Source organism: Exserohilum turcica (assembly GCF_000359705.1).
Source record: "Exserohilum turcica Et28A unplaced genomic scaffold SETTUscaffold_13, whole genome shotgun sequence".
NCBI lineage: Eukaryota > Fungi > Ascomycota > Dothideomycetes > Pleosporales > Pleosporaceae > Exserohilum > Exserohilum turcicum.
This window is the reverse complement of record NW_007359948.1, coordinates 1,044,530-1,070,094: the sequence shown is the minus strand read 5'-3', so window position 1 is coordinate 1,070,094 and position 25,565 is coordinate 1,044,530. Positions and strand designations below refer to the sequence as shown.

General features: G+C 55.2%; 7 protein-coding genes across 7 annotated transcripts; 4 read left to right on the top strand and 3 right to left on the bottom strand.

Moving 5' to 3' along the window:
* Window positions 1–4,580: 4,580 nt before the first annotated feature.
* On the bottom strand, window positions 4,581–4,994 carry SETTUDRAFT_37897 (uncharacterized protein; the record flags this gene model as incomplete). Its single annotated transcript, XM_008024736.1, has 2 exons — window positions 4,581–4,815; window positions 4,891–4,994. The coding sequence occupies 2 exons, from the start codon at window positions 4,992–4,994 to the stop codon at window positions 4,581–4,583; spliced, it is 339 nt and encodes a 112-aa protein (XP_008022927.1).
* Window positions 4,995–5,967: 973 nt separating this feature from the next.
* SETTUDRAFT_105656 (uncharacterized protein) lies at window positions 5,968–8,348 on the top strand (the record flags this gene model as incomplete). Its single annotated transcript, XM_008024982.1, has 5 exons — window positions 5,968–6,106; window positions 6,180–6,279; window positions 6,344–7,870; window positions 7,973–8,056; window positions 8,114–8,348. The coding sequence occupies 5 exons, from the start codon at window positions 5,968–5,970 to the stop codon at window positions 8,346–8,348; spliced, it is 2,085 nt and encodes a 694-aa protein (XP_008023173.1).
* Window positions 8,349–14,381: 6,033 nt separating this feature from the next.
* SETTUDRAFT_176067 (uncharacterized protein) lies at window positions 14,382–15,247 on the bottom strand (the record flags this gene model as incomplete). The annotated part of the gene is made up of 2 exons (XM_008024981.1): window positions 14,382–14,843; window positions 14,906–15,247. The coding sequence occupies 2 exons, from the start codon at window positions 15,245–15,247 to the stop codon at window positions 14,493–14,495; spliced, it is 693 nt and encodes a 230-aa protein (XP_008023172.1). The 3' UTR covers window positions 14,382–14,492.
* Window positions 15,248–15,875: 628 nt separating this feature from the next.
* Window positions 15,876–17,615, top strand: SETTUDRAFT_167872 (uncharacterized protein). The gene has a single exon (XM_008024980.1). It carries the CDS (start codon window positions 16,080–16,082, stop codon window positions 17,589–17,591), a length of 1,512 nt encoding a protein of 503 aa, XP_008023171.1. The 5' UTR covers window positions 15,876–16,079; the 3' UTR covers window positions 17,592–17,615.
* A 234-nt stretch (window positions 17,616–17,849) lies between these two features.
* SETTUDRAFT_167871 (uncharacterized protein) lies at window positions 17,850–18,705 on the top strand. The gene is made up of 2 exons (XM_008024979.1): window positions 17,850–18,283; window positions 18,334–18,705. The coding sequence occupies exons 1-2, from the start codon at window positions 17,911–17,913 to the stop codon at window positions 18,432–18,434; spliced, it is 474 nt and encodes a 157-aa protein (XP_008023170.1). The 5' UTR covers window positions 17,850–17,910; the 3' UTR covers window positions 18,435–18,705.
* Window positions 18,706–18,930: 225 nt separating this feature from the next.
* On the top strand, window positions 18,931–21,221 carry SETTUDRAFT_147801 (uncharacterized protein; the record flags this gene model as incomplete). The annotated part of the gene is made up of 2 exons (XM_008024978.1): window positions 18,931–19,049; window positions 19,097–21,221. The coding sequence occupies 2 exons, from the start codon at window positions 18,931–18,933 to the stop codon at window positions 21,078–21,080; spliced, it is 2,103 nt and encodes a 700-aa protein (XP_008023169.1). The 3' UTR covers window positions 21,081–21,221.
* Window positions 21,222–22,929: 1,708 nt separating this feature from the next.
* Window positions 22,930–24,844, bottom strand: SETTUDRAFT_147799 (uncharacterized protein). Its single transcript, XM_008024977.1, has 2 exons — window positions 24,720–24,844; window positions 22,930–24,654 (listed from the first exon to the last, which is right to left on the bottom strand). The coding sequence occupies exons 1-2, from the start codon at window positions 24,728–24,730 to the stop codon at window positions 23,070–23,072; spliced, it is 1,596 nt and encodes a 531-aa protein (XP_008023168.1). The 5' UTR covers window positions 24,731–24,844; the 3' UTR covers window positions 22,930–23,069.
* Between the last annotated feature and the right edge of the window lie 721 nt (window positions 24,845–25,565).

Here is a 25,565-nt window from a genome sequence, read left to right as displayed (position 1 = left end):
AAGAGAGAGACTACAAAGAAAGGAGCTCACAGTCAAGAACGGAGGCAACTAGAATCTGGCTAAATTGCTGGAGAGATCTCCCACAAGCTAAGATCCAAGATTGGATTGAGCGTATTCTTATACATATTCCAAAGATAATTGAGCTACAAGGTGGTAATGAGTATATAGAGGGGAGAGATAGGCGTTGTGTAGGAGAGCGGCCAGATTTCGGCTAAATTATTCTTGGCAGGACAAAACTTTTGTGAGGCACCTCCGTACTACTACTACTACTACTACTACATAGCAGCGCGGGCTGTGAACGAGGAAGTGGGGGGGGGGAGGGGGGTTCGGGGTTCCGTCTAGTTTGAACCACGGCGGTATTGCGGTCAAGACTGTGTGTGTGCAAACACCAACAGCAAAACAGCCACACTCGCGCGAGGCCTTTGTGTGCGGGACAGGGTGCGATCGAGACGACGCTATATCCACCACTACCACCACCCCGGACTAACAGAAGACCCCTCGTGGAAACTAGTAAGTAGTAGTTCAAGGGAAATGGTTGCACAATAAGGCTGCATCCCAACGTCGGACCCCTTATACAGATCGCTCGATCTGGGAGACACACTCTAGTCCCGTCCGTCTCCCTCTGCTACATGGCCTGGTAACCCATGTTCACCGGCATTTGCCACAGCTTACGCATTTCGGGGTTTCATACCTTTGCTCACCGTCTTCTGCCTCCGCTGCACTTGTTCCATGGTCTTCCCGAGAATCACCGTCTTCCGCACACTCCCTCGGGGTTGGCTGTCCGATGCCGTGACTTGCATGTGCCCCGTCTGCTTCGCTATTGTGCTCCACCGTGGGGGGTGGTTGGGGGGGTGGTTCGTTTGCAAAACTCGGACATGGCCCCCCTCCACCCCCTCCCCCGCCCTAACCCCCTTCGCCTTTTTTTTTTACCATTGAGCTGATTGCGGACGGGACGTGTGCTCGTCTACAAATTTCGCTGTGACATGACCATGATTAACGCCACCTAGCTGCACGCGTCGCGAGAACCGGATCTGCTGATCCTCACCGGGCTCTACACGGCGCTGCGCAAGCAATGTGTCAACGATTCAGTTGTTCGTTATGGGACATTCGGGGATTGGCGCCCTGCAAAGTTGCGGTGTCCGTATTTGGAATCTTTGAATTATCGATTTCCCACCAAAGGGGTTGGTGAGTATCTTTTTTTTTCTTGACCTCCCCTTCCCGGGGGGAACAAAGTCGTCTCAACCTAGCACCATGATTCGTACTCGTATCCACATACAGGCCGTTGACTATTGTTCTACCAATGTTGCCGATTTGGAGACATGAAACAAGCACACTTGGCCTCCGGTCAGCTCGAATAAGCCCAAGATGCACGCGCGGAATGCGTAGCCACAATGCACTGACACGGTGGTGCCCTTTTTTCTCCGCAAGCCCACTTTGTGCAAGTCGTTGCAGTGACTTGGCGCAGCGATTAGGTTTGGTTCGTCCTTGTGTCATGTTTTGTGCATAAAGAGTCGACTAGGCGGAATCGTGGTTGCTTCGCTCCATTAGTCAACCACCGTCTCCGCTAACAAAGTTTAAATGGCCCGCCAGCATTGCATGGCCATAGCCACCAGAGATGGCGCAATCGCGACCCGCGAAGTATATCACCTGGATAGGCGTAGAAGCCTTCCAGAAGAAGCTAATCAAGGCCCAGTTGGCTCAGCTTTTTCCCAAATGACAAGCACCTGTGGCCTTGGAGAGGGGGAGGGGGGGGGAAATACATGTCCATGGGGAGGTACGGCTAGGATACGCTTTGGACAGATGGGGTGTAGGGCCTAAAATATCCGATGATTTTTTTTCTCGCAAGTCCAAGCGGATCTTCAGATCAACCCAGGCCCTGCTACCCGTCGCGTAGGCGTGATGATCCCGTGCAGTGGTTGGCTGACTGGGCTGCGGTGTGTAATTGGACTGGACCCCTATGTGCCGACCCCGCCTCAGCTGCGAGTGACGAGAAAAGGGACCAGGACATGAAACTGCCGACATTCTGATACGCAGAAGCACGATATGTGATACACGGGTAGCACATCACCAACAGCATGAGGGCGACGCGCAAACGAGGAAAAGGCTCGGCCGCACCGTCGGAGCTGTCAACGGGCAGCCATGTGTTGTGAATAGTGGCATGGTTCGTCACGCCTTGCCGGAAACCGGAGGCGGCACGATCAGCGGCCATGGAGACGGTTTGTCGCGTCGCATTTACCCGTCTGAACTTGTTGGGGTTGGAGAGAGGGGTGAGGGGCGTGTGGGCGTGTGTTTGTGGGCGTTGACGGGCAAGGCCAATTTGAGCGAAAAGGGGTGTGGAGGGTCCACGACGAGAAACGACTTGTGGCTTGCAACGGCTAGAACTGTCAGGCTCTTCAGCTGCTGCTTTCGGCTCTTTCAACCCAGTCGCCGCCGACGAAGGAAGGAAGGGGAGGCGTGAACAAAGCCGAATACAGGACGGTGTACTCGCCGTGCGGGCGCTGGCTCTTGCAATCCACCTAGTACATAGGACTATGGGCGGCCTGAAGCATGGCCGAGTATGCCCCCAGACAGACTCTGGCCATGGGTCCATATCAACTGGGATGCCAACGGCCCTACCACTACGCCGCCACCTAATCCTCCACCTGGATGCAACACCCTCACGCCCCCCCCCCCCCATCGAGTCAATGCTTCTTGGCCGCCCGCCCGCTCGTCGCCATGCTCGCCGCGCGGGTAGCTCCAGTCCCCATATCGCCCACGCACGGCGATTGACTTTGGGTAGTAAACATTGGGCCCGTTTCTGCAAACGCTTGTGGCCTTGCAGTGCCGCTGCCGAAAACAAAGTCCCGCCCTGCCATGTCCCCTCACTAGTCATGATACACACGGCGGAGCAAACAGCTATTTGGGTTGGTGCGAGCATGTACCTGCGTTAGCGGAGCGTGAAAGTCGCATTTCTGAAACTTATTAGCCCTTGGGCCGACTGCCGAAACGGGCCATGAGGTGCCGGTCAAAAGTGGGCTAGCCTTGGCCTAGCCGACGAGGAAGAGGATGACATGACCGACGATAGCAGCCCGCGTGCTAATGTCGCTCTACTAGCAGTCATACTATTGCTATTGCCATGTACGTGCCCTGGCCCTTAATCCTCGTTGCTATAGAAGCGCGAACCAGTCGGGCGCACGTGGTGCCAAATATTTCCCCACCGAAATATAGCTGCACACAGAGCCAATACTCAGCGAGGCCGTGGGCGCTGTGTAAGCGGGCGCCCTTCTTCACGTCCATGGGCGGAGGCCTTGTCGACCGTTGGGCCGGTAAGCCAGCCGTGGCTTGTGGGTGTGTGTGAGCGTGTGGGCATGAGTATGCTGTGTGTAAGCAGCGAGCGCGAGAGCAGCCGGCGGTTTGCCAGTGACATCAGCGTCTGCTCAACGCATGAATGTCGCCAGCAACGGTCATCCATGTCGTCCACAAGCGGGCGGCGCTTGTCCGCTCCGGGCAATGTGGCCGAGCTATGTGACCCCCGCCGCGCCCAATCAGCGCCCGCCACCCGCCCACAGCGGCTAGCCAAAAGCATCTTCTGAAACCGAATCCCACACCTGACTGGCCTGCGGGCGGCGCGTCACGCCGAGCACACGCACAAGCAGCCTCGACCCAGCACCCGCGCTACCAGTGAATGGACCACAGCAAAGGAAACGCGAGAGACACTCCATCGCATATACGTGTATCGTGTGCATACACCTGCGAGGGTAGCAACGTGGCTGCTGTGCTGCACGCGGGCTGACGACATGTGAAGGACACCATGGGCCCTCCCGCCCAAGGCCGGCTGGGGAGGGGGGGGGCTGTTTCAGATGGAGATCAAACCACGACCCCTCCAGCGTTGCTTCTGCGTGTTCCTGCGTCTAGACGCAGCCTACTTACATACTTGGTCAATCCATCACACACAAGACAGATGGACCGACGACGAGGCTGGGAGGACTGCTGTTGCAGCGCACAGACGGGCTCCATTGGGACCAGAGTGCAGCGCGCAGCCTGAAGCGTGCAGAATGGAGCGTGTGATGTACCTGCAGCAGTAGGCTAGTGCTGGTACCTACTTTTTTTCTTTCTTTCTTTCTTTCTTTCTTTCGTTCTTTCTTCGCTATGGGGGCCATCGGTAGCCGACACAGCGTGGTAGTTGCCGAGCATGGACGAGGGGAAGAGGGGGTGTGGGTGTGGGTGTGGGTGCTGGTGTGGGTGCTTGGTGCGGGAGACGAGTAGGAGAGACGAGAGCGGTGGCTACGTGACAGCGGCCAGTGAGCGGCAGCACGAAAAAAAAATGTCGCAATTTCGCAGGCAGGCGGCGGCGGCTACGCGAAGTCGAGAGCTTGCGGCGGCGAATACCATGGGACAAAGGGCGGCGGGCGGCGGGCTGGTACATGGCAGACGTGTGGCTTGGCCCTGGACGAGAAATGACGATGATGAACAAGGCGGATCAATACGCTCGACTGACGCAACAAGCATGGCCTCGCACCGGCGTGGGCCCGCCATGGGATGCGATGGGCGTGGGCGTGGGCGTGGGCGGGCGTGGGCGGGCGTGGGCTGGTGTGGTGTTGCTAAGGTTTGCAGCCATGGAGCCGAGTGTGGGCGGGCAGGCGGGCTAGGCCCAAAGCGCGGCGTGGGCCGGGCGGGCGGGCAGGCCAGGGCAGGAGCGACAGAGGGCACCAGCAGACCGAGGGGAGGAGGGTGAGTGGGTGAGTGGGTGAGTAGGTGAGGCAGGCACGAATGCAAATGCGCGCGAAATTGTGAGTGTGGGTGGGCAAGTGTGTGAGTGTGGGTGAATCTAAGTGCCTATGTGTGTGTGTGTGTGTGCGTGTGCGTGTGCGTGTGCGCGCGTGGGTGTGTGTGGCAGACACAGACACGCACCTTCCGGTTTGCATGGCCGCCCGTTTGCGCGAGTGCAGGGCAGGCAGGCACGCAGACGGGCAGGCGAGCAAGCAAGCAAGCACGCAGAGTGGCAGGGCAGGCATCATGGGGCCACGACATCATGGCCGCCAGCCAGCCAGCCAGCCAGCCAGCGCCTGGACGCGCGATGGATGGATGGGTGGATGGACGGGGCAAGGACGCGGAAGCTGGAAAGCCTTCCTTCCCTCGCATCCCTCCCCTCCGCTGGTCGCTCCTGCCACCTGCTTGCCTCGACCTCGACCCCGTCCCCCCATGGCTGGCCGACCCCCCGACCCGGCCCTGGCCTGCCCTCCCTGCCCGCCCTCACCACCACGGCGGCCTCGCGCTCGCCCTCGCGCTCGCCCTCGCCCACTCGACCCGCCTCCGCCGCGTCTTACCACCAGCAACCCCCGACGCGCGCCTACACAGCACCCGGCAGCCCGCACCCAGCAGCACCAGCAGCACCCAGCAGCACCAGCAGCACCCAGCGCCCAGTAGCCTCTGCGGGCGGCGCTGGGGCGGCAGGCCAAGCACGTTAGCCAGGCGTCGCGCGCCGTCGACAGGGCGTGCACGGGCCGCGTCCCACGAGTCGCCTGCATCCCTGCGGCCACCTTGGGCGCTGGCGGGGCCCTCGGAGCCCCAATTGGCCGCGCTACGCGCACAGGCCATGCCGCTGGCTGGCGTGCGGAAATAGATCAATGTGAGACGACTAGTCTCCTGTTTCACTCGCCCTCCGACACCTAAAGCCGCCGCCGCCCCCTCAGATTTGCGTTTCGCATCCCCCTCCAAAGCCGTACCTTCTTGGTCAACCTTGAGACTGCTATCTGAGGCAGGTTCCTCACCTTCTTATCATCGGCCTCACGTTCGCGCGTTTTATTATCTACTCCTTTTAAACATAACCTGACACTCTTTCGTTTTCGATCCTGGCAGGTCCTCGACGACCCATTCCCACGTCTTGTTGCTGCTCTCCCGCACCTACCCAGCCTCGGGCCCTCGTGTGTCGGACCCTCGGACCCTAACCACCACCACACCGCACACAGCATCCGCCTGCAGCCCACCATGTATCCCTCGCAACACCACGCCCAGATGCCCCCGCCCCAGGCGCGCTCTGTCGCCCCAGAGACGTTTTTGCTCGACCAAGACGCCCAGCAGAGCCTGCCGCCCGACAGCGTCGTCGCCCTGCAGCAAGTCGACAACCGTACGTTGATGCCGCTGCCCTTGCCGCCAGCCACCTCCTGCGCCTGCCGCGCCTGCTGACACGATTCCTGCAGTCAAGTACTTTCTCATCTCGGCGCCCGTCGACTGGCAACCCGACCAGTACATCCGCCGCTTCCTGCTCCCCACGGGCGAGTACGTCTCGTGCGTTCTCTGGTAAGTCGACTGATAGCGCCCACTGCATGTCGAATCGCGTCTAATCCGCGCTCCCCTCCTCCAGGAACAACCTCTTCCACATCTCCGGCACAGACATTGTCCGATGCCTGTCCTTCCGATTCCAGGCCTTTGGCCGCCCCGTCAAGAACTCCAAGAAGTTCGAGGAGGGCATCTTCTCAGATCTCCGCAACCTCAAGTCGGGCACAGATGCCTCGCTCGAAGAGCCAAAGAGCGCCTTCCTCGACTTTCTCTACAAGAACAACTGCATCCGAACACAGAAGAAGCAAAAAGTCTTTTACTGGTACAGCGTGCCCCACGACCGCCTGTTCCTCGATGCGTTGGAGCGTGACCTGAAGCGCGAGAAGATGGGCCAGGAGGCCACCACCATGGCCGTCAGCGAGCCGGCTCTGTCGTTTGAGTTTGATTCGTCCCAGTCGCTTTTCGAGCAGCTCACAAAGGCACAACAAACAAACTCGTCATCATTCAACAACAACATGCAGCCATCCTATCCCGGCACCTCGCCCGACATGCGAAGCATGGAGTCGATGCCCCCGCCAACCATGGTTCCCGTCCAGCAGTCGATGCCTCCCATGCAACAGCCAATGCACAGCGAGGACCCCATGGCCCAGTACCACCAGCAAATGTCGATGCCCCCCTCGATGCCCAACAACGTGGTCAAGAGCAGAGAGCAGCGCGAGATGAGCCAGTCGTTTCAGTACGACCGCAACGGCATTCCTCTGTCGCAAATACACCAGCGCCACAGCTCCATGCCCGCCTACATGGAGTACTCTCCCGCGCCTTCATTCGTCTCTTCGCACTACGAGGACTACAGCACGCGCGGCATGTCGTTTGAGCCACTGACGCCTCCTCAGCACCAGATTGGCCTCGGTGCCGAGCCAGCATACATTGCCAACGAAGACACTGGCCTCTACAGCGCCATTCCCGACCTTCCCGCCCCCAACACCTTCAACCCCCTCATGAACCTGCCCCCGTCTAACCTGATGGGCCCTGGCTACCCGGGTGTCTCGAGGCCGTTTGCCCCTGGCAATGTCTACTCGGTCATTGAGGGCTCGCCCACGTACAAGCAACGGAGAAGGCGCTCTTCGCTGTCTGCCGGTATTGCTGCTGCCGTGACTGCTTCTGGCGCCGGTGCCCACCAGGTCCACCGCCCCAGCGACTTGAGGCGGTCCATGTCGAGCTCCGTCGTTCCTCTTGCCGAGGTCGATGAGAACACGCACAACTCGCCCAACAGTGCCAACGGCGCAAACTACTCTGCACCCCAGATGAACGACACCAAGCCGGCTTTCGACATGTCAAGGCAAGGTACCCCGCTCAACACGGTAGAGGAGAGCCCAGAGCCCCAGCCTGCGCCCATGCAGCACGACGACCTCAACACGCTCGTCAACGGCGAGCTGTTTGAGAGTCCTCTGCAGCACAGCGCCGTGGCTCGCGCAGCCGGAACCGGCGGACCCGTCTACCGCCGCGCCCGAAGCGCGACCATGATGGAGATTGGCCCATACCCCCAAAAATCGCACTCTTGCCCAATCCCCACGTGCGGCCGTCTATTCAAGAGATTAGAACACCTCAAGAGGTAAGCGCTCGCAATTTCTTTTTCTTGCTGCATCTGCGTCTCACTGCATCATCTTGTTCCCCACTATTTTTGTTTCGCATAGACGCTGACCCTGGCGCTTAGACACGTGCGTACCCACACACAAGAGCGACCATACGTCTGCCCGCTGTGCAACAAAGCCTTCTCGCGCTCGGACAACCTTGCCCAGTATGTGACGCCCAGTGGCGACGAATCAAAAAGCAAAGATGCTAATTACTTTTGCAGACATCGTCGCACACACGAGCCCCGCGCTGACGGCGAGCCGCTGAGCGATTACCAAGAGGAAGATCTCGAGGGTGACGAGGACCACCTCCAATCGCTCGAGGACGACCTCTCGCCTGAGTCTGGCAACGACTACCTCTCTGGCTTGTCTCACTCGATCAACGATATCCCTGGCCCGGCACTGGCCATGACCATGGCGCCGCCGCAGCACAGCCTGATGGCGGGCAGCCACTACTGAGTGCCGACCGTTATCGCTACCAGCAACAGAACCGTCACGACCGTTACACACGTGAAATGAGCATCTCGGCGTAGTCACGGCGCAGCCACTTAGAAGGATACCTTTTTTGTACTTTGGTTTGGTTCATCTTCTCTTCCCACTTTGCGTTTTAATCTCCCTAGACTGGGCGTGTCTTGTTTCGGGCATACTATTTGGGATGCCTACGCTGCGAAGCATTGCAAGCCATCTTGTCTTCTTTTTCTCTCTATCTCTCTATTCAATCTCGGAGCTAACGGCCGGTCTTGTCACCGGAGATTGGCTTGGAGGGGTTGTGACGACACCACGAACATGAGTACCCTTTTTTTTGTTTTTCCATTCCTCTCATCGTTTCACGTTGATTTTTCTTTATCCATTTTCTTATTCTTCCAGTCTTCTGTCTGCCTGTTTGCCGTTGTCGCGCAATCATAAGAGCGCTCATCTGTTCATGTTGGATATATCCTAGCTATTGGCGGCATAGTTTTGTCTACAAAAGTTGTGGGTGTTGGGGAATAGTTGCTTGGAGGTGAAAGGGCATTATAGGGAAACACGCACAATATTTTTTGATTTCATGGCAACATGTTCGTTTTGCGTGCCCTCGTTGGTGTTTGACGCGCGCCAGGGCCCTATGTGGGATGGCGTCGTGTGTACTACTACTACTACTACTACTTGGATCGTTTATCACATCAATGCAAATGCACAAAAAAATTGGCAAAACTCGTCTACATGGTTTGATTGCGACTTCTACGTGCATGGTTTGATTGTCGCCATCTGACTCATCGTCGTATCTCACTTGTCGTGCCGTCTGAGCATTTCGGGCTTCGGACTGGTAATCTTAAGGGTATATTCGCTTACGCATCCCTCCCCCCTTCATTCCCGTCTCTACATCACGTGATCCGGACTTGCCGTGTCCGTTGCCCTGTTTCATCCATTCACATCGTCATCATCATCATCATCACAATGGATGTACAGCCACCGCCACAATCCACCGAGAGAGGGAGAGAAATGCAGCAAAAATACACAAAAAACAATACAAGCCACTTGCTCTCTGCATTTACTTTTCCCACTTGCACAGCCTCCCTCCCCCCCTTTTTCTTTTCCTCCCAGCCGTTTACACCATTTGCTTTTTCCGTTTTCCCCTCTGCTCATGGCGCACTTGCTGGCGCCCATTCTATTGCTTTTTTCGTCATTTTGGGTTTTCTGCTTTGTCATTGCTTTTTCAGCACCCCCCTTCCCCTTGCCTTTCCCTTTCGTCCTCGCTTCCCTCCCCCCCCTCCCCCCTTCGTCTAACCCCCCCCCCTTCTTCTTCTTCTTCTTCTCATCTTACGTATGCAACCACGTTTGCCGTCTTTGCTCGCACACGCACACACACTTTATTCTTATTACGCTGTATTATTGATTTTCCGTTTTGACACTAAACCGAGCGAGCGAGCGAGCAAAGGAAACAAAAAAAATACACCGAGAACTCCGAACCCGCGCGGCACACACTCTCACACACAGACACAGGCACAGGCACAGGCACATACACAGATAAACTAACCGAGACCCCAAAACAATGGAAAGCCAACTCCAACGGTCTGGGCCATACAGCAGGGTTAGTCCTTGCGTGCTCGCTTGCTTGCTTGCTGCAGCTGCTGATGCAGTTGCTGATCCCCTCTTTTTTTAATTATTGTTCTGAGATTCCCATTGCGCCTCATTGCGCACACGCATCGGCCGCTAATGAGCGATGTAGGTATACTACCAGGTGTATGACTTTTTTTTTCTACTACTACTCATGTACCCATATATACTACATGCAGACATACAGACATACATACTACTTACTCGTACGTACTATTCCCGCTCCTACACCGGATACGTACCTACATGCATCCATACAATAAATATGCCTGCCCTTCTTATCGCTTGTAACCCCCTTATGCCATGCCTCCGAGATGGAGTCTGGCGGTGGCGGCGGCGGCGGTGGTGGTGGAGGCGTCGGGGAGCGGGCCATGCACACACTGGCACTGGTTCTCTTCGCTTCCCCCCCCTCTCTCTCTGTCTCCAATTCTACGTGCTTACTCCACTTTCCAACCCCCCCGTTTCCCCGTTGGCAGCCCCCCCTAGGTGCAGATTGCAGGTTTGCAGCTGTGTATTCTGACGTCCCCCGCCCCCCCCCTGGCACTGTGTTATCATCATACTATATCCTTACCTCATCTTACTTATCTTACATGGCGGTCGGTGGCTCTAGCTACATACATACATACATACATACATGCACAAGGCATGGGAAATCCGGTGTGGGCGCGTGCATATGCTATGGTATACTTGGCTATTCCCATATCCACATATTATCCCAATTGCGCATGTGCGTGTATGTTAAACGTGCGCTGTGCTGTGCTGTGCTGCGTTGACGTATAATAGCAAAGGCCGCGGTATAGGTATGGGGGTATGTATGTGTCTGTGTGTCTGTGTCTGTGTCTGTGTCTGTGTAAGATGACTAGCCAGCCAGCCAGCCAGCTAACTAACTAACCAACTAACTACGGAGATATGGAGATATGGAGATTTGCGGATAACAAAGGGGAATGAATGAATGAATTGAGCCGCACTCCAACCCCCCCTGCCCTCATCCCATCCCATCCCATCCCATTCTAGTTAAACCAACGCTAGTACCATGTCCTCCTCCTGTTCCTCCTGTTCCTCCTGTTCCTCCTGTTCCTCCTGTTCCTCCTGTTCCTCCTGTTCCTCCTACGCCTTGTCCCGAACACTCTCTGGCTCTCACACACACACACACATATCCCATACACATATCCACCGTATTCCGCCCGCGCGCACATGTACGTGCGGCGCGGCGCGGTGCGTGCGCCCTGTGCCCTGTGTGTCCAAGTTTTTTTCTTTCTTTCTTTCTTTCTTTCCCCGCCCCGCTTGCATTCGCGGTGCATTTTGCAAGTTCCGTTGCGTTGCGTTGCGTTGCGTTGTGTTTCGTTTGGGGTGGGCGGGCGGGGGGAGGAAATGGCAGGGCAGGGCAGGGCAGGGGTTGTGTGCAAGTTGGTCAAGCGCACGTTTGACTCGGCATATCGAGTATGTATCTACAGAGGTGGCTTTCAAAAGTTCTTGCTGACAGGGGTTCCTTGGTTACCACCAAAAATATAGCCGAAGACTAAGAATTATACTATATTCGCAACTAAAAGCCCTTAAAATACAAGTTTGGAGAGAATAATAGCTACTAAAGTATACACTTACAGTAATACACTAACTCTATCAGGCATTATTTTTTGCACGCTAAGTAAATAATGGAAACGTTATTACGAGAATTCGGTCCGATGGATCCGCGCCTTAGCAAGAACTTTTGAAAGCCACCTCTGTATGTATGCATGTATGTATGTATGTATGTATATGTGTTTTATCGGGGGGTGTGGGGACGTTAAACCCTGTATTATTATTATTATTATTATTATTATTATTATTATTATTATTATTATTATTATTATTATTGTTGTTGTTGTTGTTGTTGTTGTTTATTTGCGTTGGTTCTCTGCGCGCGCAGTGTGTGCGTGTGCGAGTGGTCAATAGCAATGGGATGCATGTAGCCGCAGGTACATACAAGAGTGGGAACTTTTCTGAGAGCAATGTGTTTCAGAATTTGGGGGGGGGGTGGTTTGTGTGTAACGGCCCTTTTTTTGGGGGGGGTGGCGGGAGGGAGATTCATCGGAATTCCGTTTGTATCAAAACTGCTTCCTTCCGAGGGGTTTTTTTTTAATCTATCGGATATGTCTCTCTCTTTCTTCTCGCTATGCGGTCTTACCTGTATCTGTTCTAGTTTGTGATTTTTGGGAATCCCCTTCTAAGGCTGTTTGTCGGTAGTTGGCGTGACTCCGTTGATATTAGCTTTTATTGTTTTGGCTCTCGGACGGGGGAAAGGCGGACGGGGGAGTGCGGATGCTGTCTACGCCATTTTTTTCCCTCCCTCCTATCCTTCTTTTGGGGGTCGGCAATTTTCATGAGTTTTTGCTTTTGCCTTTGGCGCAGGGCTGTGGCGGCATATGCGTACTTGACGCATGCTTTACCGGTTCCTACATGCCCATGCCCTTGTCATGCCTTGTCGTGCCTTGCCTTGTCTTGTCTTGGCTGGGTGGCGCACGACCACGACGACGGTAAATCAGGCTGCTTGGGGAACCTCGGTGTACTGATCTACGAGGAGGGGCGAGGAAAGTTGCTTTCCCCAAAGGCAATTGCAGACGGCAGATACACGCGGTGACGACGCCGACCACGGGGATGACACCGGGGATAATAATAGGGTTCCTGGGAGCAATGGATTGACCAGGTAGATTCCCCAAGATATTGGGCCGTTGGCTGGGCCGTGAGATTGCGTGAGGGGTTGGGGAAGACGGCAATGCACAGAACTAAGGACTTGCTGCTGTTTTCCTTTTTGGTACCGTTTGTGGTTGCTATGGCTGTTGCTGATGGTGGTCCCACTTTTTGCCTTTTTCTGTTACTCTCTTCTCTCTCGGTCGCTCGGTCGCTCGGTCTCGCTGTGTTTTGTTTCGTTTCTCGCTCGCGCTCTTCTTCTTCTTCTCCACTTGCCGTCGCGTGTGTCTGTGTGTTTCTTTCTTTCTTTCCATCTTGTGTGTCTGTGCTAGGACAGTCGATGGATTGCCGGCATGTTTACCCTTTGTCTGTGCAAAGGCGCATGTGCTACGCCTACTAATGTACCCGTGTACGTGTTTGTTCAAGCGCAAAATTTATCTCGCTTCTGCTCTTGGGTTGCCTTATCTTTGCTTCTTCCGCCGTTCCTTTTCTCATTTACCCTTTCCAGCTATTTTGGCGGCCGTGGCGCGCCTGACCAAGGCAGACGGTTTGAGCGACATATCTGTGCGGGGGTCGTCGAAGCTCGTCGGAGCTGGTCGGAGCGTTGTTTTGAGAGGGGGAGCATGGGCTGCTGTTTCATGTATATTTGGCGGAGTAAGACTTGGGACTAGTAGTTTTTTCCTCAGTATCACATCTACCGGGTTTAGTGCCTAGCCGGTGTTGCTTGGGTTCTGGCCCTGGTGTTTGCGTTAGTCGCTTTGTACGCCTTGTTGGGTCCGGTGAGCATGTGGGACCGGTTTGTCGCGAGACGAAAGAAAACAAAGTTCGAACAAGAAATGGCGGTTGCCAGTAGGTATATTAGTGACCTGCTCGCTCATCGCGATCGAGATCCAAAATCGAGATCTCGATCCCACGTCCGGTGAGGGAGGCTCCGTTCTTGTTCGTGTGGTGTTGCCATGCTTGTGCGTTGGTTTCTTTGTCTCCCAAGTGCATTTTGTAGGTTTGTTAGCGTCTTGATTGTACGCGTCGGCGACATCTGAGCTTTGTGAGTCCTTTCCCTTTAGAACGGAGGTTGTGTGGTGGTGGATAGGTGTCGTCTTTTTCGAGGAGGTTGCGCGATGCGAGGTCGCGATGGTACATTGCCCAAAAACACTTTGCCGAGTTCGCCAAAGGGTGAGTTTCGTATATGGGTTTTCCAAGGCTGTGCGCAGTATAGGCCGTATGCTAGTGGTGGGCGGACTTGAGTTGTTGTTGCCATGTTGTGTGTGGACGAGGTGTGTTGTAGGTGTTTAGGCGTGTAGGCGTGTATCCTTAGGGTGCGCAGTGCGTAAAAGACGGCCCTGACAGCTGACCGCCGTAGCTATGAGAAAGAATGCATATCCGCAGGTCTTGTGAATATGCACACCCACAGCAAGTATTGTCTGTACTTGGATGAATGTCGTAGTGTTAGAGGCAGTGAATACTTCTCTTATCAACGTACGTGTTCATGTCAGCAATGGCCGTGCCTCGCGCGTTGATTATTGCGGCCAGTTGATGTTATGCAAATCGTACGACAAAACGCCAGATGTGCTGTAATTCTCGGCCAATAGTGTTATGCTGTCAGCACCCTGAAGTGATGACCCAGTGTATGCCCGCACAATAGTACTGAAAATATAGGCGAGCTTCCAGGAAAGAACTGAAGGGATAACAGAGTGTTATGAGAGAAGTTATGCAGTGAAAAGTGTATGAGGACCATCTTGTTTATCTGAAACTGGCATGTCACAACAAAGGACAAATCCGCCTCCATCGCACGGCAGTTATGACGTCCCACCAGGTCTGACCCCGCTCCTGTTAAACATACCATCAGCCCTCGTTGATATTCACAGCCACGCCCTTTCCACTCTCCCAAAACGCCACGGTTCTCTCGGCAATGGTTGCCGGGTTCAAGACTTTGTTTTGAGGTGCTACTTGGCCCCCGACGTGGATCAGGCCAATATGCACGCCACTGTCACCGAATGCGCGGTAAAAACTTTCTACCATGTTTTTCTGGGCTGCTTTGACCAGACTCAGCGACAGAAGCGGTGGAATGGGGTCCCAGGGCAGATGACTGTTTGTGACGAGGAGAGCGGGTTTGAGAGAGGTGTTGCACTTGGCGAGCGCCTGAAGCTTGGGGATGTAATGCTGCGCAATAACATATAGAGACAAATTGGTTGTCTGAGATGAGTGTCAGCAGGCTGTATGCTGCCGGTGAGACGTACATGTGGGAGATTGCCTACCTTGAAGTCGTCGTCTATTTCCTCGATACTGACACCTAGGACTTCACTTGGTTTGATGCGTGCGGCATTGAAGAAGATAACTTCGACGTCTTCACCGTCGGTCATACTGTCAAGCTCCTGAAGTACGTCGGGAATGGACTTGAGGTCTGCGAGATCGATGCGCAGAGTATCGACTTTGACGGCAGGATTGCGTTTCGATACAAAGAGCACATCCTCATTCTGAAGTCGTTGTGTGTTGCGAGCAAGAGGGACAACGCGATCGATGCCTTTGGAAGCAAATTGTGCAGCAGTGTGGTCACCGATGCCGGGACCGGCTCCAAAGACGATGAGGGTGCGTGCCATATTGGAGATGCGGTAGAGGATTGGTAGGTTCAAGGTAGCGCTTCAGGTAGTCTTTATTGGACACTCAGATAAGGCTGCGGCTTTATACTAGCCGGCTACAAAGAGATGGATGGCACTTTTCCTCCAAACTCCCAATATTGGGTAAGACGCATATGGGGCATCGCCGTCTTAGCTGAGTAATGGCTGGCTGCATGCGAATGGCTTGCACCAGGCCGTCCTTTGCAGTAGGATTCGGAGAATGACACCTCATTCTGACAGTCAAGTCAGCATCTATGCGCCATACCAATGACGTGCAGTTACGCCCCGATGCTCCAAGACTCTTGTCGGTGTCATACTGCAAGGGCTGCGGGGCTGGGCGTTTTCTTGTCACAGCGAGTGCCTCATGAGCTCTTGGTCTAGTCAATGACAAAGCACCACAGCATACGCCGGTTCATATACTTGCAAATGGTGTATAAAGGTCGTGGGACGTACAGCTAAGCTTTGTTACCAGGCATGCGGTATGGTCCCCACAATCATTCCGTCGCGCTATGTTAGCGTGGCGCGTCATAGCTGGGCACTGCAGCCTCAGCTCCAACCTTGTCACCTCCAGTCCAGCTCTTGATCGCCAAATCCTCCTGGCGGACTATGCTGACGGGCCAATATGGACTTTTCCGCGGATGACGACGAGGCGCTCAAGCAGTACATTCCGAGCCAGTTTGGAAAAAAGGATGGCTCCGTCGACGTCGAGGCCCAGATCGAACGCGCGCGCCGGAAAGTTGTCGATGAGAACAAAGTGCAGAAAAAAGCGGGCGGATCCGATGACGAGAAGGACTCGGACGACGACGATAGCGACATGAGCGACGAAGAAGACGAGTACCCGGTGTCGCATGAATTGATTATCAAGACGCATGATCGCGCAGTCACGACCATTGCCCTCGATCCCTCTGGCACGCGGCTGGTGACCGGCAGCAACGACTGCACGCTCAAGTTGCACGACCTAAGTGCGCTCACTCCGAGTACGATTCGCGCCTTCAAGACGGTAGACCCGTTCGCGACCAAACCCTCGCAGACGGCCGAGTCGCATTCGATACACCAGGTCCTATTCGGCCCACACTCTGGAGGACAGTTCCTCTGCATCACGGCGACATCCCAGCCGAGGCTGTTCAGCAGAGATGGAGAACTCGTGTCCGAGTTCGTCAAGGGCGACATGTATCTGAGAGACAAGCACAATACAAAAGGACACACGGCAGAAGTCACGAGCGGCGCATGGCACCCGACGAACCGCGATCGCTTTGTTACAGCCGGAACGGACAGCACGGTGCGGATATGGGACGTGAACAAGAGGATGAAACAGGAAGAGGTCATCGTCTACAAGTCGAGGGCTGCGGGGAGCGCGGGCATGACCAGGATGACGGCCGTCGCTTGGGGCGCAGCAGGCGAAGGAGGAAGTAGTATGCTCGTGTCCGCAGCGCTTGACGGCAGTCTGGTCATGTGGGGTGGCGAGGGACCATACCATCGCCCTACAGCCGAAATTAAGGATGCACATGCAAAGGACAGCTGGACGAGTGGAATCGACATCAGCGCAGACGGGAGATTGGTTGTCACAAGGGGTGGCGACGACAGCATCAAGCTATGGGATACGCGAAAGTTCAAGACGCCGCTGAACACGGCATCACACCCTTCCACGTCGTCGCAGTTCCCCACGTCCAACATCCAATTCGCTCCCAACACGCAGAGCATAATCACAGGCTCTGAGACGGGTCATTTGCACATCTTGAACCCGGCGACGCTGCGCCCAGAGCTTGCTACGCCTGTTACGCCAGGCTCCCCTCTTATTACCGTCAACTGGCACCCCAAGCTCAACCAGATGATTACCGGCTCCGCCAATGGGCAAACCACGATCCTCTTCAACCCCAAGCTCTCTAACGCCGGGGCTCTTACCATCCTCAGCAAGAAACCCAAGAAGCGGCACGTTGACGACGACCCCTCCCTCACGGTAGACATGGATCCGCTGGGCATGGCGGGCGAGGCCCACGACCCGTCGGGCAATGCAGCATCCTTCTCAGCCCGCCATCCCACGATTGGTCTCACAGCATCGGGCAAGAGCCGGGATCCCCGACGACCTCATATCCCTGCGACAACGCCCTTTGCCAAGTCTACGCCCGACCAGAAGTATGTGATGGAGCAGATTGAGGGCAGCGACATGAGAGACGAAGACCCCAGGGAAGCGCTGCTCAAGTACCAGCCGAAAGAGGGCGAGAGGGCCATCTTCACGGGCGCATGGGAGAAGACGCAGCCAGTGGGCATCTACAAAGAGTACGATAGCGAAGACGACGAGCGAGATAGCAAAAGGGCCAAGCGATGAGCATAATGATATGAGTAGCATGGCTGGGTCGATCCCAGCAGCAACACAGCCACAGGCTGCCTAGTGCCGTGGCCGAGTCGTGGTTGATAGCGTCGTGACCTTGTAGCGTTCAACTGCCGCGGAGCCCAGCAGCCCAAGCCCAAAACGGCAAGGCGTGCCTGTCCGTCGCACAGCCGCGTACACGTCGCGCCCCATTGTCAGCAAACACCCCACTTTGTTGCGTGCGAACAATTGCAGCCGCCACACAGCTCGCCGCCGCTCAATCCACCAATTCAGATATTCTCGTGCAAACCGCCAATTCCCCCCGCCGCCAGCAGACATGTTTGCCTCGACCTTGCGAGCCGCCGCCCGCGCGCCCCAGCCCACTGCTGCCTTTGCACGCAGCTTTTCTTCGAGCCGCCCCTCGCAAATTGCTCGCATGACGATTGTCGGCCGCCTGGGCGTTGTGCCCGAAGAGGTTACTGTTTCTGGCGAGAGGACCTTGGTGCGCTATGTGGTTGGAACCAGCCACGGCAAGGGCGAGGAGAAGAAGACCAGCTGGTTCAGGGTTGCCAGCTTCGTCCAGGGCGCACAGAAGGACTTCTTGATGAGTGTGCCCAAGGGCTCCATGCTCTATGTGGACGCCGATGCGCGCATGGAGACATACTTTGACGCCGACGGAGCCAAGAAGACCAACTTGAGCTTGGTTGCACGTACGTGGTTCTGCGTCAATGCATACGCCCATTGCTGACAATCACCCCAGGCAACTTTGAGGTTCTGACGCGCGCCCGCACCGAAGAGCCTGACCCCAACGACGAGGGCCTTGTTCAGGAAGCCTCAGAAGCCTCGGAAGCCTCGGGCTAGACGTACGCGGCTTGAGTTGAGTGTAAATATGGCAGTCTGCACAGCACGTCTCCAATGCGAAGATTTTCTGGACGGGTATACGGTGGCAATGGAGACGGATATGCAACGAGGACAGCGACCATGGCAGCCGTCTTTGCCAGGCGCAGGATGGCTTCTTTACAGCCTCTTGAACCAGCATACCAGAGTGTACGACTATGGTCTGAATTTTTTCTATTGTGTCATCTCTACTCTTCGAGTGGCGGGTAACGGTGCTTGCTGAATGATACCTTTTCCTTGCAGTATCAGCTTCTGACATGCCCTCACGATTAAGACTTCGTTCTATGCCTTTGCCGTGCTGTATGACCTGTCAAAGCCATGCCAATGGGTAAAATAATTTCGTATCATGAGCCTACCCACCTGAGCACAGACACAAAATGCGGCGAACAAACACCTCCGAGAGGCCCGTCCCAACTTTTTGTGGCGCAACCATTCTACGCCAACACCACCACTCTCCAATATGCAAAGAATCGTACCCCTTCCCGCGCGTCAGCTGTGGGGTCATGCGCCACGCGTGCGGTCGGTGAAGCACCTCAATCGAAGCCGTCGCACGTTTGCGACGGTCTCCAGCACCGAACGGTATGCCACGCACTGCCCCGCCAACTGCCTGTCTGACACTCTCCCAGGCCATACGATGTCATAGTCATTGGAGGGGGCCATGCCGGCTGCGAGGCCTCTGCAGCTGCAGCACGCGCCGGTGCACGAACAGCCCTCGTTACGCCCTCTGTCGAAAACCTCGGAGTCTGCTCGTGTAACCCTTCCTTTGGCGGTATCGGCAAGGGCACCATGCTGCGCGAAATCGATGCCCTGGACGGTGTGGTGGGTCGCATTGTCGACAAGGCTGGTGTGCAGTTTAGAGTGTTGAACAGGAAGAAAGGGCCTGCAGTGTGGGGACCGCGAGCACAGATTGACAGGGCGCTGTATAAGAAATACATGAAGGATGAGATGTTGAGTTACAAAGGCCTGAGTGTTGTAGAGGGGAAGGTGGCGGATATCATTGTGGATCGGACGCAAGAGGAGGGCTCGAGGGGAACGTACGGCAAGATTACTGGTGTCAGGTTGGAGAGTGGGGAGATTATACCAACGGGCAACGTGGTGATTACGACTGGCACGTTTCTGGGCGGCGAGATACACATTGGGCTCGAAGCATATCCCTCTGGGCGCATGGGTGAGGCTGCAACGCTGGGGCTCAGCAAAAGCTTGAGGGATGCCGGCTTCACACTGGGACGATTGAAGACGGGGACACCACCGCGGTTAGATGGAAGAACAATCAACTACAAAGTTCTGGAGGCACAAGAGGGAGATGATCCGCCCATGCCATTCAGTTATCTGAACGAGCGCGTGCAGGTGGAAAAACAACTACTGAACCACGAGACACGGACAAACGAAGCGACACACGATGTTATACGGAAGAACCTCGACAAATCGATACATATTCGGGAGACTGTAAAAGGTCCACGATACTGCCCGTCGTTGGAATCAAAGGTCATTCGTTTTGCTGATAAGTCATCACACATTGTGTGGCTGGAGCCAGAAGGCTTCGATAACGACATCATATACCCGAACGGCATCTCTTGCACTGTACCAGCCGATGTGCAGAATACTATGCTCAAGACGATCAAGGGTCTTGAAAATGTCACCATGCTGCAGCCTGGCTATGGTGTAGAATACGACTATGTCGACCCACGGCATTTGCGCTCTACCCTCGAGACGAAGAACATCTCTGGACTCTTCTTAGCTGGCCAAATCAACGGAACAACGGGATATGAAGAAGCAGCCGGCCAGGGCATAATTGCCGGCATCAACGCGGGGTTGAAGAGCCAGGGAAAAGAGACAATGGTCCTGACCAGAGCAGACGGATACATTGGCATCATGATTGACGATCTCATCACCAAAGGCGTATCAGAGCCCTACCGCATGTTCACCTCGCGCTCCGAATACCGCATGTCTGCGCGTGCCGACAACGCCGACACGCGGCTCACGGCCATGGGCCGCGCCTCTGGCATAGTCAGCGATGCACGCTGGCAAGCCTTTGAGAAGGAAGCCGAGCAAATGTCCGCCCTAACCAAGCTCCTCCAGTCCAAAACAATGGGCTGGACAGACTGGCACAAGCAAGGCTTCCCCGTCCGAAACGACAGCACAAAGCGCTCCGCATACGATCTTCTCCGCCTCCCCAACACCACCCCCAACACCCTCGCCGCCCTCCTCCCAGACATCCCCTCCTTCTCGCAACACATCCGCGACCGCGTCCACATCGAAGCCACATACGCGCCCTACGTGGCATCCCAGGCGGCGACGCAAGCCCGCTGGCGCAAAGACGAGCATCTGCACCTCCCCCTCGACCTCGACTACGACTCCATTTTCGGGCTGAGCTTCGAGGAAAAACGCGCGCTCGAGGCGGCTCGCCCCGAAAGCGTCGGCATGGCGCGCAGAGTCGAGGGCGTCACGCCCACCGGCGCCCTGAGACTGCTGCAGTATGTCAGGGGCGTGGGCCGCGAGGAGCGCCACGCCCGAGCTAAGCAGGAGATTGAAGCTAGGAAGGAAAAGTACAGAGGTGCTGCTGCTGCTGCTGCTGCTACTGGGGCGGGCGTCAGTGTGGATGGGCTGTAAGAGTAGCGTTTGTTTGCTTATTCGTCCATGTACATGTATGTCCTTGTTGTGCATGAGTAGGATATTCTTAGCGTGCGGTTTGTTTTCCAAGTAAGTATTTGTCTGTCATGTGATATGGTATATATAATATCCATACTTTAGTTTGAGATATCAAGGGGAATTGAATCCATGGATTCACGACATCACGTCATGATTATACCTAATCTCTTTTAAGGAAGGGGGGGTGGTGATTTCCGTTTCTCCCCTTCTCTGTCATGTTTTTTTTTCTTTCTTGGTTACTGGCTTGCCTATGTACACACACACACACATGTGAGATATTAAAAGAGCAAGACCAAGTCTGAGTAGATGTATACTAGCTCAGTAGTTATTTTATATATATATAACATCTTCTTTTATTACTTAGTTGTTAGCTTACTACTGTCTTGTATGAATATATGTATACCTATCTGTGTCGTGAAAGAAATATCTAGAGGGTAAATACATATATGTTGATAGTACTTAGTTATACGTATGTGGAAATAAATAGACACTTAGGAATATATCTACTAAAACAGAACAAATACATACATACACACACACACATACACACACACACATACACACACACACATACACACACACACATACACACACACACACATACACACACACACACAGAAAAATGTATTAAACACAAAACACACATGAAAATATCAGCCAAAGGATAAAGCACAAAGCACAAAACACAACAAGGGACATTTGGTTTAGACGAAAATAAACTTGCATTTCCATTTCTCCGCATGCATTTTTGGAAAACCCCCTTCCCCTGTTGTTTCTCTCTTTTTTTTTATACCGCTTAATAACTTTCCATGACCCGCTGCATGACCGCTAAGAATTCTAACTCTTTCGTTGTGACCACACGCACACAGAGACATATATATGAAGGGGGTAGCGAAAAAAAAGAAGAGGAAGAAGAACAAGTCAACTCGCAAGAAATAGAAGAAAGAAGAAGAAGAACCGCCACACCAGTTATCAATGTCCTCCCTCCTCTTTTCCCCATCAGTGTATATGTGTACGTGTGAGGTATACACCCGTCAGAGGACCTGAAAGTTGCCGAAGAGAGAAGAAAAGCCGAAAAAAAAAGAATCCTCCATCATTGGCGACAAACTGAATTTGTGATAATTGCTCGGCGTATTGACAGCATTTCCATTCTGCGAAGCAAAGGGGCGTTTTCCCAACAATGCAAATCTACTTTTTTTTTCCTAGCACACACACACACACACACGGCCGCACCCGATGTTTTGGGTGACATCTCCCGCAATCTCGGATGCCTTTCTCACCTACCTTCCATACCCTCCGGCTACTACCAATGCACAAAACAAAAAAGCCGTAATCAGCATGCATGCCAACATGCCCGTTAATCCTACTCTTTCGCACCCACACACTACTTTTACTACTACTTCTATTACCACCACTTACTACTTTTGGCCTTCACTTCTATCTTCAGACCACCTTGTAACAACAATTTCTTTTCTCTTCTTTCTTTCTTTCTTTCTTTTTTTTTGTCTTGCGCGCATGACGCGCTGCCTTTGCTTGTCATTTGCAGCGGCGAATTTTCTTCCGTCGGTCTTGTTTTTCTTTTTCTTCCCTTTCCCCCCTTCTTCTAATATTCCTTCTTCGCAAACGAGCCGACTCGATTACTCTTATGCGAATCTTTGGAGGGGGAGGGGGGAGGGGGGAAAGGGAGCCAAGGTGGGCGAGGCGGGTTTTTCCCGGTCGTCCAGAATAATCATGTCCCGGAAGATTTTCGACTCTTTTTTCTTCTTCTTCTTTCTTCTTTTTTCTTCTTCTCTGTTTCTTGGAGTATTTCGATTGCGATAACTTGTACTCCATGCTACGCCTGCACTCCTATCCTTTGTATTTGGACTGCCAGATATCCAGCCGCTTGTTTCTAATGGTAGATCGTCAATGGGAAGTATGTTTTGAAGGGAAGCGGTTGCTGCGAGATGCCTATATCTCGACAGTCTTGAGGTCCTTTGGTTCGACGGGCGCAATGGGGCTCTTGAGGGATGAAGATGTTCTCTTGGTCTCTTTGTTGTCCTTGTTGTCCTTGTTCTCCTTGTCGCTGCCTAGGCTGTTGCGGGGCTGGGAGATTTCGTCGCTCGGTCTTGGCGTGTTCATGGAGATGAGGTCCTCGGTAGGCACGCTTGTCTTGGAATCGAGGTTTGTGTTTACACGGACGGGTTGGGGGTTCTCCTCGGCGACACGAGCCAATGGGCTTGAGAGCTTGCCGCGGGGGCTGACGCCTTTTGGTGGTTTCGACAGACGGTGAGGGCTGCGACCGCGGTCTTCGGGTGCGATGACGGGGCTGTGGTATGGGCTGCTCGCGGTGCTGCTAGGAACGACCATGCCCGGGGCGTTTGGGTTGACACGCAGACCGCTGGTTGGGCGTTTCTTGGGCGGCCGTCGACCGTGCTTCTGATCGCATCGCCAGCGGAGGACCTCTAGGTAGGGCGGCTCGACATTCTGGCGCTTGAAGATCAAAAGCTTCAACTCGGACGTCTCTTCGTCCAAGTGCACGTCCTTGGAGGCGAAATCGTCGGCCACCATGGCAAGGAGGGCGCCCCACGAGCGCGCAACGACGTATTTGCAGTCGTAGTCACGGCCATAGATGATAATCTGTCCCCAGGTACCGCTGGGACCGGGGGCAAGGTCGACAGCAAGGTAGTTGCCTCCCCAGTCGCGAGCAAGAGGAATCCAGGCCGGATGCGAGTAGGCCTTTTGCACGGCGTTTGGCGGCTGCGAGTCTTGGCGGGCGAGCAGGTCTTGGCGCCAGAGCGGGTTGCCGGTGCTCTGGACTTGGGCGACGGGAGGTGTGGTGGAGGAGCCGGCAAAGGCCTTGACGGGGATTTGGGGCGTGCTGTAGTCGACCTTGGTGGTCAGGTATTCCTCAGCGACCTTGCGCCAGTTCTTCCACTCCATGACGATTTCCTCGCAATCGAGCAGCATGAGGCCGAAGAAGACACCCGTGGGGAGACCGCCGCGCTCCTGGCCGTCGTGGATCTGCAGCGACTCGCGGACGTCCATGGGCAGGGTGGCGTCGAGCTCGTGCTCGAGCTCGTTGACGTCGTTGGAGGTGCAGCCCTCGCACATGTTGTCAAACAGCTCGGTGAAGTTGTCCTCGACCCAGCGGTCGATGCGCTTCCACGAGTGGGAGACGGGGGGCGCGGGGGGCAGGCCCTCGTTGAAGTCCTGCATCTGGATCTGGCTGGTGGAGCCCTTGTCGAACGAGTCCGAGTCGAGCGTGGCCTGGCGGCTGAGGGAGCCGCGCATGCCGGGCGAGTAGGGGGAGCTGGGCGACATGGGGCCCTTTGGGGAGCCGATGAAGCCATTGCTCGTGGCCAGGTCGTCGTGCTGGTAGGGCGAGTTGAGGTCGGTGCGAGACTCTGCGCCCGTGGCGGCAATCGAGGTGAGGGCGGAGTGGCGGCTCTGGGGGATGGGGATGTGACGGCCGGTCCGATAGGGCGAGTCGTGCGAGGCGTGACGGTCGTAAGAGGTCATTGTGTGCCAGAAGTCCTTCAAGGACGACGTGATTCTGCGCACGGGTTAGCCATGGGGAGCGAGGGCAGCAGCGGCGGAGTGGAGGCGGGGGAGGCGTACTGTTGAGCCATGGTGTGAGATGACGGAGGGACGGATGGATGGCGGCGAGTCGAGTCGAGTCGGGGTGGAGGCGAGAGCAGGGCAGGCAGGGCAGCGCAGGGCAGGGCAGAGCAGGGCAGGGCAGGACAAGACACGGCGAGAGGGCAGGGCGGAACAGCAAAGGAGCGTCTGGGTGCGCTCTGCGCTGGGCGGGCTGTGGAGCGGTCGTCCCGGGGGGTGGGAGTGAACGAGTGTCTTGTTGCAACCAGGAGCGAGAAAAGGTCGGCGTGTGGGCAGGAGCTGGAATTGAGCGTCGAGAAAACGGATGCAGAGGTGACGTTAAGGGGTGCCGGCGTGCCAAGCCCCAGCGCGACCGGGATGGCCCTGGATGGCCCGACGAGCGTTGAGTGCGCAATTCTGGCCGCCGCCTCAGACCCGCCAGCCGTGCGTCAGGGTGAGGGGTGAAATGGAGCGGTGCAGCGCCGCCGCCGGCTGTCTTGCTGGGGAGGGCGCGGGCGAGGCGATGGCGGCGATGGCGATGCTATGTAGCCTTGACTGTTGTTGTGCCGTGTTGTGTTGTGTGGTGTTGTTTTGTTGTGGTGGGTGGCGGGCGGTGGTTGTCAGGTATGTATGGTTGCTGGTGCTGGTGCTGGTGGTGTGGTGGGCTGGCCTGCTACCCGCTGCAGGCTGCTGCACCGCAACGACACCAAGACTGCACCGCACCCACTTGGGCCTCTATTCTTATGTACGTGCTAGCCCTCCTTACATACACCTACACACACCTACACGCACTTACTACACCCATGCCGCCCACCTGGCTCTACCAAACCGCCGAGCGACGTTCAAAAAGAAACACCCCCCCCCCCC

Bases quoted from the DNA above. Each gene is read 5' to 3' on its own strand.
- SETTUDRAFT_167872 (XM_008024980.1), top strand. From the start codon at position 16,080: ATGAGCGACGAAGAAGACGAGTACCCGGTGTCGCATGAATTGATTATC.
- SETTUDRAFT_167871 (XM_008024979.1), top strand. From the start codon at position 17,911: ATGTTTGCCTCGACCTTGCGAGCCGCCGCCCGCGCGCCCCAGCCCACT. The intron at 18,284-18,333 runs GTACGTGGTTCT...CAATCACCCCAG, and splicing joins CAACTTGAGCTTGGTTGCAC to GCAACTTTGAGGTTCTGACG.